Genomic DNA, 14,715 nt, shown 5'->3' on the forward strand with positions numbered 1-14,715 from the left:
TGAGAGGGAGGGTTCTCTCTCCCCTAGCAGACCAACCTGGGTTTTCTTAATTCAGACAACTTAGATGAGAAGGTCAGCTTGCAAGACCATGCAGTGGCCAGGAATGACCAATACCAACATGAATGGATCGTGACACCAGCGCGGTGGTGCTTAGCGCTGCAGAAGAAGGCGTAACTGATACAAGACGCAAGACAGCTTTAAGGACAGGAGTATCTAGGAGAACGATTCAGACACCTGACAGTTCACATCATCTTTTCTGTTTGAAACAGCCTGCCACGGGAAATGGGACAGTCCCACCAGCCGAGACATGTGACAGAGGATTGTCAAGGGTTGGCCAGCATGCAGGGTGCGAGAGCCAGTGGCACTCTTGTGCCCGCGGGTACACGGCACAGAGGCCTGAGAGCGTTGGAGCCCACTGTGCAAACCTGCAAACCTGTGTGGTTGATCAGGCGCTGAGCCTCAAGCCAGAAACTCCTCGGCTCTTCTCGCTGACTCCACAACGTGGGGCAAATTATGTAAGAAAATTCTTCCTGTCCAATTAATACGGTGACTCATGGAACTTGGGAGGCCCTCTGAGAACTGGCTGGTTAGTGTTGATGCAGTATTTTCCAGAGGAGGGCTCTGCATCTGCATTTGGAATTGCAGTGAGCCTGAGACATGCCCTTTTTTCAGGCTAGGCCTTTCTTCAGTAGGGTGGAGAATCCTAAAGGTATGGCAGGTCCCAAGGAGAGTGTGGGTATGGTCTCAGTACTGTGCAGGAGTTCGTGTAAAAGGACAAGTGAAGTAGCTGGTGACAGCAAACACCTTGTCACTCAAGACCTTTCACACGAGGGCCTGATGGGTTTGGGAAACAAAACCACAGCGTGTATGTGCAGGTTTTCCATACTCACAGCAGCATCACAACTCCTGTTGTGCTCCAAAGTCTTTAAGTTATCCCAGCTATCTAAGTACCAGTGAACGGCAGGAGAGTAAAACAAATCATGCTTCATCTGATGGAATAAAGCTTGCTAGTTGACTGAAAAGTCAGAAGGAGCAGGTCAGTGTGGATAACCTCACTTCTATTATCCTGTCAAAACGAGAAGATGCAACTTTCCTCACTACCCTTGAAGAGTACAAACATTGACTGAGGAGGCAGCAAAGTGAGAAACTCTGAGAATCTCTGTATGTTGCTGATTTTACTTCAGAAAAAAATCCATCTCTTGTTCTTTGAGTAGAGCTATAGCACAATATCCTGCAAATTGGTCTTGCCTGTGCACCACCATCCTGCATCCCTAGAAACCACTTTTTTGTCTTCTGTTGATGCAGACCATAAGAGCATGTAGTCATTGAGGAAACAGAGGTGGATCAGACCACCTGAAAGCCAAACTATCACAACTATAACCAGGAAGGAAAAGGAGGGGAAATGTAGCGCCTGACACTTTTCTGCTCTGATCTTTCTTGGGCCCTGACAAGGCCCTAGAAAACTGAATAGTGTTATCATGCATGCCAGACCATTGCTTGGACTTGGGAGCTTCCAACCTTCCTAGATCCTTCAGAAAAAAGGAGAAAAGCAGCTGTATTTTAATGTTAGAAGGATAGAAACATCAAACAACATTTTTATTGTTGCTCTTTTACTTTCCTTGATGCAATAAAACTAACTAGTGAAATTTCAGAAAGGACAGGTCTGTGTGGAATGCCCCACTTCAGTTATCCTACAGAGGACAGAGAGTATAGACTGTCTTCACTGCCACACATGTTTTATTGTTATTTCTCTAGGGCAGGCTGTATATGAAATAGTGACAAACAACCTTTGTCCTTCCCTCCAGACCCTCCAAATTTGGCTATGCTTTGCAGTTCATCTTTGCAACGAAGCTTTACCACCACTATAGTTCTTTAAAAGGGTCATAGGCAATCACAGCAAAGTGGTATACAAAGGTAAAGATGTCAAGTGAGTTATGTTAACGGAAAAAGAACTACACAGTAGGTCAAGGTTTGGGCAACAGCAGGGATATTTTTGTTAAGATAACACTACTCACAGTGGTGGTGGCTTCCTTTGTAATACATAGCTGCCCAGAGAGAATTGCCTCTATTCTCATGGAGTCAGAGGGCCATATAGGAAGGTCCTATGGGGTCTAAGTGAGATAGACACTGCAATTGCTCGTGCAAATAAACTTTTACTATATAAGCAGCATGAATGGGCTCTGGTGTAATGCTTTCTAATGGTTCACATTTTCAGGTTGGTTTTACGACAATTATCAGAGCAGCTTTTAAGAGCTAAATGGAGGTTTGTGCAGTTGTGTTTTCCTTTAGGAAGGGTAATTACCTTCCACTGCACCAGTACAGGACAGAGGTTTCTGAGTTACAACCCAGCTAAACTAGCAGAGAAAAATGACAGGTCCACCACAGGAGAATCTGCAGGTGACTGGTTATGTCTATATTGCACCCAAACTCAAGCCCACCCTGGGAGGATGTATGTTCAAACACAGGCTAGAAGCAACCTTCAAGGAACGCTGAGAGAGAAGGTTCAGCCTGATGGTACTGCTTAGCACAGGTCTGTGGCACAGAAGAACTGGCTTATCACCTTCCACGTGTCCCATCTAAGCATGTAGCGACGCAACCTGCTCATCAGGTCCTGAAGCTACCTACTAGAAGATCTGGATTTATAAGCAGCCTACATTTAGGCTACTCCTCCCTGCAAAAGAAAACTCACATAGGCCAAGACTGGACATTTGCAGCCAAACCATAGGACTTTTATTGGCCATAATGCAGATGGCCAGAGCCAGGGCAGGAAGCACAAATAGCTAGAGAGTATTCCTTGGCTTCGCATGCTGAGGTCAACATAGATTGCACCTCATTGCGCCTCAGCTCTCAGCCAGCTTGTGGCTTAAAGTACTACAGACATCCCCTATGGCAGCACAAGTGTTTTGAACTATTACTGCAGGACTACCTGCCTTTGGAAGTCAGCTTTAAAAAGAAATCTGGGAATATACCAAGGCCTCTGCTTCAAGCATAAAAGATGCATTGCAGAGCACCACATTGCTACATCAATACCTTTAAAATGTTTACAGTGACTTTTCTTTCCTCATTTGAAAGAGCTTTTTCAATACTTTGGGAAAAGCTGTCCTCCAGCTCACAGATTTCTGAATATCCTGATTTCTTTCTGTGTTCCCTGCACTGAAAATATGCTCAGATCCACCATTAATTTTATTCTTCTTTCCATGCCATGAAAAGGTAAGAAATCAGCAAAGGGAAATATTAACAATTTAGATGTGGAGCTTTTATGTGTATGAGGTTTTTTTAAAATCCTTTTTTTTTTTTTCCCAGTTCTGGTACATATGGATTCATTTTAAGCTATAACTGTCCTATAGCTTATAAAATGTGCATTACGTCGCCTTTTAGATAGAAGTCAGCAGGAACAAAGCTATTGGAATGGATGAATAAACAAATTATTGTTAAGGCTACACACATTAGCCTCTAAATAGCAGTAGGAAAATGTGCAGTGCTTCTGCAACTGAAATATCTGTTTGTACAATGATCTGAACTGTTCATGCAAGTGTTCATTTCAGCTTGACCCTGTTTGGCGCAGGTAGGAAGCGCTGTGGTAAAATGGATAGTGGCTCTGGGACAGGGGAATCCCATCCAGCAGCAATAAGAGCATGGCTGTATGGCCACAAAATGCCCCCTGCCTGCTGGCAAGAGCGGTTACCTAGGGAAAACACACTCCTAATCACCTCATTAGCATGAGGTAGATTGCTCTGAAGGCAAAACGTCACGTAAAATCATACTCTGCCTTTACACTGTGCTCTTGAGCCCAGGCAAGCAAACACGCTGAAAGGCTGAGAATTCCCAGCACTCAGCGTGCCCTGCTGCTCCTACAGTTTTTACCTTTCCCGGTGAGCGCACACACGTGGTGCGGTCTCAGGGATGCACTGCAGTACAAGTAGGGGTTCCCCACGTACGCTGTTCTGTGGTCTGCTGGTTCCTGTGCCTGTGATTGTTGGGCACAGGGAAGTTTCAAATTGTACAGATGATGTTCACTCTGAAGAAGTTTTTAAGCCGTTCAGTCTTACCTGCACTCCTCGCCACACCGGTCTCACTCCTCTGCAAGGTCTATCTTCTGCCTGACTGCCGGCGTGCTGTCTCACCGATCTTCACGCCTGCTAGGATTATGCGCCGTCCCTCTTCTGTGATGAACCTAATGGGAACTGGTTTTTTCTCACTACTGATTTTTTGGGCACAAATAGTGCCGTCTGACTGCCATGCCCCAAGACAGGATGTGCCCTCCCCGTGCTGTTAAGCAGCCAGTACTCAGCACTTCGGGCCTCGGAGGCAAGCCTCCAACCCGCGCTGCCCTGGCGTGGAGGAGCAGGATGGGATGCTGCCCGTGCTTTGCAGTCATTATTGCTGTAATGGGGCCTTACAACAAAGAAAAGAGCAGGCCGAAAGTGATCTGAAATGGGCTGGGGTTCAGCAGTAGGCATCCTTTTCACTGGTCATTGTTTGGCAGCAATTTCTACCCAGTGGCAATATTCCTCTGCTTTGCTCGCAGCTGAAAATAACTCTGAAAGTGCTTCGAAAGGGCTGCCTTTTAACTGAGCTGAACACCTTCCCAAATGATTTTTGTCATGGTGAGTATCTCCCCCTCGGATGAGGAGAATTCGGTCTCTTCCCTCCCATTTCTTTTCTCCGCCATGTATAAACCACTGTAAAATATGGCTCATTGTTTCTGTGCTCTCCCATGCCCTTTATTTCCATAATGGACTCTTTGCCCACGTGTTTGCTAATATTTCTACCTCACTACATAAGCTGGCAGATGCCCAGAGTGTTGGTGCCTGTGACATGATTCGTTTTCGTTCCCCATGCAGTTATCTGGCAGTACCTTGCCTGCAGGGTGGGCATGGAAAAGCACAGATGCACCTAACCTGGCACAAGCTGTTGTAGCGTTGTGAGAAAAACACCTGCCCTTTCTGTAGTCATCTGCTGAGCTGCCAGCGTTCCCTGTACTGAGAACGGAAGGTTAAATCACCACTTCGCTTCCTGTTGTGTCATCGTTTTAACTGTTTGCATCAATTATTGAATATGCTTACACAGTACTAATGCCTTTGCTGTGATTCACATGGACCTTTGGAAATTAACGCTGCAAAATGCTTTAAGTGCGCAGTCCTCATCCCTAAAGCTGCTGGTAGCGAAGTAACTGACTGCAGACTTGTGGAAGTATCTGTCTCAAAAAATGGCCAAAACCATTTTCGTAGATTTCTGACACCATAGCAAAGAGTTAATCTAGAGCCACTGCTGCTAAGCGCCCCCCCCAACCCCTGAAAAGCAGCACAGCAGTAGAAACAGCAAAACAGTATGAAGTTGTAGGAACAATCATCAGTGCTCCCTCCAAACAAATAAACGGCCTTTTTCTCCTGTAGAAATATGACAAAGTTCTACATATTTTCCTCAGTGCTCTTACCCATCCCTTGAAAGTGAACGGCTTGTTGCTAAAATGCATTAGGGGAAGGGAGATGTCAAATTAAAATACTTCTCATACACTGTAGGTCCCTGTCTGTATTTCAGTACTTCTGTTGAAAAATCCAGTACTGATACCATCCGTCAGAAAGAACAGTAACCCCTTCAGGGAATTTCAAATGCTATCTGATGATGTAAAAAATGCGGTTCCCGAGGTATGCCAACATCTAGCATAAAAATACAAGTCTGACGGATGGATGAAGGTCTGCTGTATAAGAGCTGTGGTTGAGTGAGACTTGCATTATAAATGCAATTCTGCCTGCTGTGGAGTCCTTCTATATGTGTTACTTCACTTCTTTGCCTCAGTTTCCCGACGTGGGAAAAGGGAAACCATTTCCTATTGTATCAGCTCACAATGCTATTTGGGTAATGCTGAACATGCAAAGTACTACCCTGTTTAAGGGCTAACTATCATTATTATGAATTAAAACATAAACACTTACCCTGAAAATATTGTTTTACTGTACTGTATTTATTGTTTGCTTTTCAAACTGCTTTAGAAATGAAAGGTTTCGGAAAATGAAACCTCTTTTCACAATGCAAATCCCATTTTGTATATTTGCTTCCCAGAGGAAACAAGTCTAGAGCTAAGACTAATAACTGTGGCTACTGTCTTCTCATTCGGAGTAACTTGGAGGCTGATGTGGTTTGTGATAGCAACTTATGCTTTAAGGACCCTGATCCACACCCAAGAAACTCAAGGAGCTTCTGGCTGGATTCAAATGCTAATCTCTCAAAGGTTTCGCGATTTATTTTTTAATGGTCCACCTCTGAGACATTCATCTGACACTTTGACTATTATGTTACCTGGATTAAAAAAGATGCTAATAAGAGTATTAGCCAGGTTCTTACACACAGAAAGCTTTTGCAATTACAATACCTCCTGAATCACTCACTCATTCAGGATCCTGGGAAAAATAGAGCATTTTTGCTTTCCAGATCCTTTTTTTTTTTTTAAAACCTCAAGAAGTGCTTAAAATTCCTTGTTAGGAGATTTGAAAAATGTATAGTCCTTGTAAATTAAATACTACAAGTTCTTAGATGAGTGATCCCTAAACATTTATTATTCACGCTAATACGATTTAATTCTAACTCACTGTAAGATTTATAGAAATTAAAAGACTTCATATGCATAAGGGTGATGAAAATATAATCTAGTTCATGAAATCTTTATACGCAACTTTATATTTCGGCCGTATAGTTATCCCTGGCGCGCTCCGGGCTTCAGGAACGTGCCACCTTGGGGGCTGTACCCTGAGCCTGCGCCAAGCCCAGAGCGGGTTCAGCTCCCGGCAGCCTGCGCGCCGAGGGGTCTCCCACCGAGACCCGCTGCGCCAGTGAGACGGCCGTGCCTTTCTGGGTGCTGGCGTGACCTTTTTAAAGCCGTAAATGCTTCGGGCTTTGCTCCTGTGCCTATGCCATCTCGCCACAGCGAGGGACCGCAAATGAACTCGGGACTGGGGCAATTTCCTTACAAAGAGAGGAAGCTGCTGGAAGGAAGAATGTGGCCCTGCAATGCCGGAGCTCGCTTCCCTGCCTGCAAACGGACCACAGAGGCTGTTTCTTCACACAGGGATTTGAGAGGCACGGTACGAGGAAGAAATTTTTGTTATAATTATGTAGCTGCATTCCCCTCGGCTGGAGCCCTAAGGAATTAGCAGTTTCTCTACCTTAGATAGCTTGTGCACTATTTAGGATAGCGAATTGGTACCGCTGCCGTTTAATTGTTACCCGTGAGTTGCGAGACCACTGTTGAAATAGAAATGGGAGGAGCTCCTTCTAAATTCATTTTCTTTTCTAACTATCAAAGCCACTCCACACAAAGCTGCAGCAACTTCAGCAACTGTCTTGGTTGCACACCAAGGATTTCACTGAGAACATGTTAGAGGGAATCAGAAAGCAGAGAAAAGGTCACAAATAAGCACCTTAGGAACAATGAAAGCTTTTCTCCATGTAGCAGTGGGAGAGTTGCTAGAAAAACTGAAAAGGTATTAATCAGAAGTGGCTATAAATCCTCTGGAGTTTTGCTCTTATAAAACTCCTCAGAGAAAGTCTTGAAGGAAATGCAGGTCAAAGCCCAAAAAAGCTCTTGATCAGAGATTGCTGGAGGAAAATCTTCCCAGATGCCATTTAATAGGCAGCAATCACCCCAGGAGTGGGAAAGCCAAGTACGCTTGAAACATGGTTGCAGTTCCTAATAGGCCTTGTCACACTTAAGGCACTGCAAGCTCCATCCAACGAACAGCTGAAGCTGGCTGGCGATTCATAAAGCCAACAGTTTAAAGTTTATTATGATGAAAGCACTTAATGACAGCCATCGCTAGGGGCCCATCATTTATAAAGCTGTGCTGAGTATTAGACATGTAGCATGACCACCAATTTTATGTCACAATTGCTACCATAAAATGACCTTTGGTGATTTTTACTGCATGTGGTGGACAGCTCTTCTTTTACATTAGTGCTCTGTGGCTTTTCTTTGCAGACTATTATGCTGTCTAAAGCTTATTTGGCACTGTCGTGAGTCTCAACCCTTGTTATTACCCCGAAGGCCTGTCTAAAGGAAAACTCTCATGTTCTATTATAGCACTCCAATAATTTACAGATCTTACCATCCTTGGTTAGCGTCATAATTTAGTGCAGATATTCCTTCATTGTTACCACGTTTAATAAAATCCCTCTGTTTCTACAGTCCGCACTAAATTCCCTATCCGGGCCACTAAAATACATATGCTCCTGTATTATGGAGACATGGACAACGGGTTTTAATTTTTTGTTGTGGATTGAAAAGAACAGTAAGCAAAAGCAGTGAACAGCAGTTAACCTGGGAGAAATCTCCTTAAAGCCTTAGGTATAAATGCTAGACATTGCACAAACACCAGACGTAATTTCAGTGCATAATGCACAAACATACATTTGCATGTGAACAATATTACTTAATTACCTTTCAATTTTTAGACCTACTTTGTATACTTAGGAAGTGTTTGAATATACCAGCACTTTACTGTCCTGATGTAAAGCATTACCAGTAAAGTGGTCTGTCCATGCTACACCACCTTTAAATTGTATATATAATTTTATAAATGATATAAAATCTGTTTCTAGTCCATGAAAAAACACACTAGCTTCGCACACTGCAATCTTGAAAGGATTTAAAATATGTGATTTCTGCTGGTACCTACTGTATTGGGTTTTATATAAAGCTTTTTTCAATAAGGTAAATTGTTACATGACAAACTCATCTTCCACCATTATCATCTGCTGTTTGTGTTTAACAACAGGAGTCCTGGTCTAACAAAACTGTTGTAATGGCTGTACAAATTACTCAGCTGAAAGCTTTTCACCAAACCAAACAGTATTAATCAGCAGTTCTTATGAAGGTGCTAATTAAAAACAATTTTCTTCCTCAGTTTGCAATACTAAGCCATCTTCATTTGCACAGTTTCCAATATACAGCTACTGTATACACTCACACTTCAGGGCCTCTATTAACTATTGAATCTCCTATTACCTATTTTATTACATTCCTGTCTCCCAAGTTTAGAAGCTTGTTGACATTTTAGAAGTCACAGCATGATATGTTTAATCATTTTAAAAGTACATTAATTGAAGTCAGACTCAGGAAAAAATAACAGGTCTTTTAGCACGCAGGCTCTGGCAGGGCACAACACAGGCTGAACGTTCAAATCCTTTTCTGCTAGCATAACCCATCACCCAGGGACAACATCTTACGACTGAAGGGGGACAGTGACTAATGCAGAGAACCCTTATTTTTTTGCTTGTTTGTAATAAGCGATCTTCTACAAGTGACACCGTGTTGGCTGTCTGCAGGGAAATGCACCCAAAATAAAAGATACTTTCTGTTCCTGAAGGCCTATCGCTCCTTCGCTGTCGTCAGCCACGACAGCTCTTTGTTTTTGGGGGCTTGGCATCTGTTGAGTTTAACCCAGATTCGAGGGTCAAGATGTTTCTTCTCAGGCTGTGGAATGCCATCTGGACTGCTGCTCCGTGCATCTTCCCTCTACTTTCCACACACTTTGCACACAAGAAGACAATGAAGATCCAGTGCCGCTGTTGGACAGGGATGGAAAATACCCAGCTTTTACCCAGCCACAACACTATGCTGGGCTTTTTGGCAGCAAGCCAGCTGCTGACTAAGCAAGGAGCCTTAATAGGCAAAACCCTTTAAAAACGGGAAAGAAAAGTTAGGTTCGTTACATTCAGCTCTTTGAACAGAGTCCACAGGTCGGAGAGGGAGACGGATCTTGCAGAGGAGATGCTGCACTTAGTCTCACAAAATCTGGGGTCAGTTCTAGAGTGTATTGGCTGCTTTCTAAATGGCTATAGGCAAATGAGGCAGCAGTACTGTCTGAGCCTCAGGTTCCCTTGTATGGGCAACGGGCGTGATTTGCAGGGGTCCCCCCTTTACTTAAACATTCAGCTGCAAATTCACTAAGCCATGTATTGGCTTTCTTTTAGCTGTATGGGGTTTCGCATCAGGGTGCCCTCATTTTGGCTGGGTTAAGTAAGTGCTGTTGCAGCGCATATGAGAATAATACTGAAAATCAGCTTTTAAAACCATCTTCCAAAAGACACTGGTGTGCTTACAACCAATGTTAGGCTACTGACTCGTGACAGCAAAGGCATGACAAACCATCTTAATCAGACTCAGGAGAATCTAAAAAGTGAATAAAAAGATAGAAAGCAACAAAATCGTCTCTTTCGGAGGAAACTACACAGGATGACCATGCTGTGCAGAAAACGTTTTAGATATAACTGCCGGTGCACGCTGTCCTAGCACCTTCCACCAGCGTCTCAAAACATTTCACAAGAGTTAAAAGAATTCGCAGTTTGACATCACTCTTCATTCCCTGCTTTAAAGAAGCAAGCCACGCATACAGAAATCCAGGCTAAACTATGCATTTATAAGTTGCCCTGTGAAAAGACGGGGGCCTGGTTACTTCCCCTCTTGCATTAGGGAGAGCGGGTGAAAGACGGTAATGAAACGCTGCTCTGTTTGACTTGTGATGTGTTGCTGCCTTTTCCCTCTTCCCCCTGCCATATCAGCTGTGCCACCTGCCATAGCAAGAGGTGGATCAAAAGCTCCACCCACTGCATCCTCTTTTGTTCAGGGAACAGCGAAGGAGAGTTGCAATGGAGATATAACGCTTGATAAACCGCATGCAGCCAGGCTCAAGACGTAAGGACGCTTTTCATGGGGGGAACAATTTTAATCCCGCTTCCCTCCTCACGCAAACATGCAGCCATTAAGCCACAGGCAAAATGTGAATGACTTGTCTAATAAGGATTTTGCAGCTGGACTGGTACCTGGGGTAGTAAGTTCTCCTGCCTCATCTCACATTCTTACGACAGTTTTCATTTCAAATAAAACTTATTTCCCAAATGGAAAGATTCGCCCCATTGTTCCAGAATGCTATCACATAGGACTAGCTTGTAATTTTTAAGAAAGCCTTTGCCAGATCTCACAGCAAGAAATGGAATATTTTTCTCCTGGTCTTTTATATTCTGAAGATCAGAACTCACTGCCAGCGGCACCAGCTGCATTAGGGCTGCGCCCAGGGGAATGGATGGCCACAAGATCATTTCTCTCTGCCGTTTTCCTCTGAGAAAGGAGAAAGGCACGACGTTGCTCTAAAAAGTACCAACACACCTGAAGGAAAACTTGCATCAGCCTAACATTTCCATTCTCAGTGAAGAGAGCGTAGCTCTTGCACAGTGTCGTTCATCTTCGAAGTGCTTTGCAAACACAAAGTAATCAAGCTCAATATTCTGTTACAGAACACAGGAAACTACATCATTAAAAATATACCAAGTATCAGAGACTAGTTAAAGCACATCACGTGAAAGGCTCTGATACATTTTATGAGCATGACTTGACGAACTGCCTAACTTTTTCTTAGCAACGATATTTGATGTATTAATAAACACTGTATTTTTATTAACATTTAAGAGCTCAGAAACAATTCATCGAGGCCCTACTAACGCGAGGGACTCTGAGAGATGTCTCTAAAAAAGAACACACTTGGTGCCTCATATACCGTAAATCCTACATCTGTGACTTTTCAATTCCCATTTTAAAACAAAAACTCAAGAAGAGAGCTTGCTTATATACCTCTCAAAATATCTACACGGACCAAACCTGCAAGCACTTATGTAGATGAGTAACTTTACTGCCTGTGGAGCTCCAATGTGAGTTTGCAGGATGAAGCCTAAATGCATCTTTGGTAAACAAGCCATCAATTACACACTTTAGGGATGGCAGCACCTGTGCAAAGCCTTCAACTCAAATGACAGACACTAAAGAAATAAAAAGCAATTATCAGCTACTAATTTGAGTAAAACTGCTTTCTTCTTAGAGCTAAAAACACAATTTTCAGTGACACCAGTTCTATTTTTGGCAACTAACAATCTTTATTAGATTATTGTACAGCAGACATTCAAGCCCTCTCAAAAACAAAAGGTTCACAAATTTCAATATTTCACTATTTTTCACACTCCTTTGTTGATTATAAAGATTTCCTTGTACGCGTTTTTGGAGAAAACAAAGGCACTGCTGTGTGGGACAAACAAAACAAAACTAATTAAACTAAAGCCACCTTCACAGCAACTTTAAATTACTCCTAAATGCTTTTGATTTCTTACTAGACAAGTATCTTCCAACAAGAGTTTGAATATGAAACTCACACCAGCTATAGAGGAGACATACTACTTGGTTGTAGGATAAATGGCTGGTTTGCATTGCCCCTGGTCTTTATCTAACACTGAGAATAGGCTGCTTTTTATCAAAAGAGGAATAAATTGCTGTTATTGTGATGTTAGCCCATCACTTGGCATTGCAATTCAAGTTTTTGTGAGAAAGAAATGTATGATCTAACTGCGACTTGACCTATGCCTTCTGAAATCCATCTAGGTGCTCTAATGGAGCATAAAAAGTATTGAATACAAGGACATGCAAACCGGTAGTGAAGAAATTTGTTTGAGAAGAAGAGCGAAGAGAAAGGGACTTTCATGAGCTCGTGGTTTACATGCTGCCCAATTTGTTAAATATGGAAGAACGCTTATTGCCAAACGGCAGTTCTTTTAATTAATGTATTTCAGCATGATCCCCTACACTTCCTTGCACCTACTGCCTCCCTCTCTCAGTCATGCTCTCTGCCCCTCTCTCTTTTTTCATCATTTAAAGGGTGTTGTGGTTTAAGAGACTGTACAGGATTCCTTAATGATCCAGGTTGTTTTTCTGAGAAGTCATTAAAGTGGTCTGTTAAACTGTTAAGAAAATAAGAAAGTGCTCCTGTTTCTTTGTAGGATTTTTGTCATTCCCAGTACAAGAAAAGTCACATTGAATGTTTATCAAATACTTGGGCCACAATATATCACAATATAAACTAATTCAAGGAGATAGTTTGATTACACTACAAAATCCTTCAGTTGTTATAGTGTTTCTTGGGATTTATCAGAAAAGGATGTATTTTTTTAAAAGCGATTTCTAGAATAGTAGCATTTAGATTTTAGTCCTGATAAAGGCTCACTTTCCATTCATAGTCAGAACCTAAATGTGCTCTTCTTGTACCTAAACAGATAATAAGCACTCAGCACACTCCCCCTTCTTGACACAACACACTGAGACTAATCACACATAATTGGAGAGGAGGAGCAGAGGGGCTGGGCAGGCTATTGTGTCCAAAGGACAAATGGTCAGTTTATGAGGCTTTTGTCTGATGCATAATTTCTTATACATCTACAGGAGGAAAAGTCCTGCTGGAAAAAAACATATATACACACATATATAAAAAAAGCCTTCGACACTGAAGCAAACGAGGACATTTCAATCACGGATAGAAAAATCAACAGGGGAATTTCAATAAAAAAAATAAAAGGGCAGAAAAATCCGAGCATTCAATAGGTGCACTTTTAAAAGATCTTAAGACAACTATTTCCTTACTAATTAAATGTGAATGCATCTACTACTTTACAACCAGTTATATAAGCCCACAAAGTATATTATTCACATATTTTCAAATACACCCCCAAAATAACAAAGAGATTAACAAAGTACACACAAGTTTAAAGGCACAAAAGAGAAGCAAGCTAGCTTTACACCTTTGTTAATGCACACATTTGAAGTCTGATCAGTTTTAGGCTGGAATATAATTGGAAAAATAAGTTCTAAAATGATACAAAAAAGATGTCTCAATGTTTACACACTGTGAAACAAGCCACAATATCTTCCTCAGCATTTAGATTAGAAATATTTCTCTGATGATCACTCAGGAACAAAAAGGGGGGGAACTGAACCCTCCCCACTCCCTGACCATCCACATACATGAATTAATTTTCAGTAGTCCACCTTAAAACAAAAAAAAAGTGTCGTCATCTATCTGTGTTTGGTTAAAACGAGAAGAAAGGGGTAATGGAGGTTTTCCTCATATGCATCTTTTTCTTCATTTTTCAACTGCAAATAAAAAATGGATAAAGTGAGCAAACTGTAGGAAAGCATTTTTAAAATAATGACAGTTCTTGCTTAACTATATTCCTTTGTGCAAATGATACTTCTAAAGAGTAAACATTTAATAACTACAAAAAGAAATCTTAAGGTCAAATGCTATCACAGGTATGGAACAGTATGTCGAATATTATCAGGAGTTGGTCAGAGTTTGTAGACAAACTAACTCATGCAATAAATAGTGGAACATTACTTATAAAAAAAGTGAGGTCCCAAATTTCTGTATGAAATGAATTATATTCAAGTGAGATTTAAGGCCTGAGTTAAATCCACTAAGCAAGGAACTTCAGAACAAAGGCTAAAAGTTTATCCCTAATCAGCCTAACCATTGCTGTATATTTGGCACTTAAGATCAACAACTCTTTCAGACCTCTGAAATACCATAATCTTACCTGAAAGTTTACATAATTGGAAGCCACTTCCAAGGCTGTAATGCAGATCTTGATGGGCTTATTTATTAATTCTGTTTAATTTTAAAAATTCTTATTGTAACAGAGAATTATAACCTGAGAATTACAGTGGTACAATTCCAATTGCTAGGGATAATGTTATGTGTGCTCTTCTGATCTACACTGAAAGAATATATTTCTAAAAAAATAATGAATGCTTATTTTCTTAGGTATTCTGGTTAAATGCAATTTAAAATACACATACTTATTAAACTGAAGTATGTGGAAACTGCTTATACATATTACATTTTG

General features: G+C 41.7%; 1 protein-coding gene across 1 annotated transcript in view; it reads right to left on the bottom strand.

Annotated features, from left to right (window-relative positions):
- Nucleotides 1-11,941: 11,941 nt before the first annotated feature.
- CAMKMT (calmodulin-lysine N-methyltransferase) overlaps nucleotides 11,942-14,715 on the bottom strand; it is a 227,481-nt gene continuing 224,707 nt past the window's right edge. Inside the window, exon 11 of the mRNA XM_072856781.1 lies at nucleotides 11,942-13,963. Within this exon, the coding sequence (XP_072712882.1) occupies nucleotides 13,886-13,963 (78 nt within the window). The 3' untranslated portion in view covers nucleotides 11,942-13,885. The remainder of the gene's footprint in view (nucleotides 13,964-14,715) is intronic.

The sequence above is a fragment of the Ciconia boyciana genome, chromosome 3 (assembly GCF_034638445.1).
Source record: "Ciconia boyciana chromosome 3, ASM3463844v1, whole genome shotgun sequence".
NCBI classification, from domain to species: Eukaryota; Metazoa; Chordata; class Aves; order Ciconiiformes; family Ciconiidae; genus Ciconia; species Ciconia boyciana.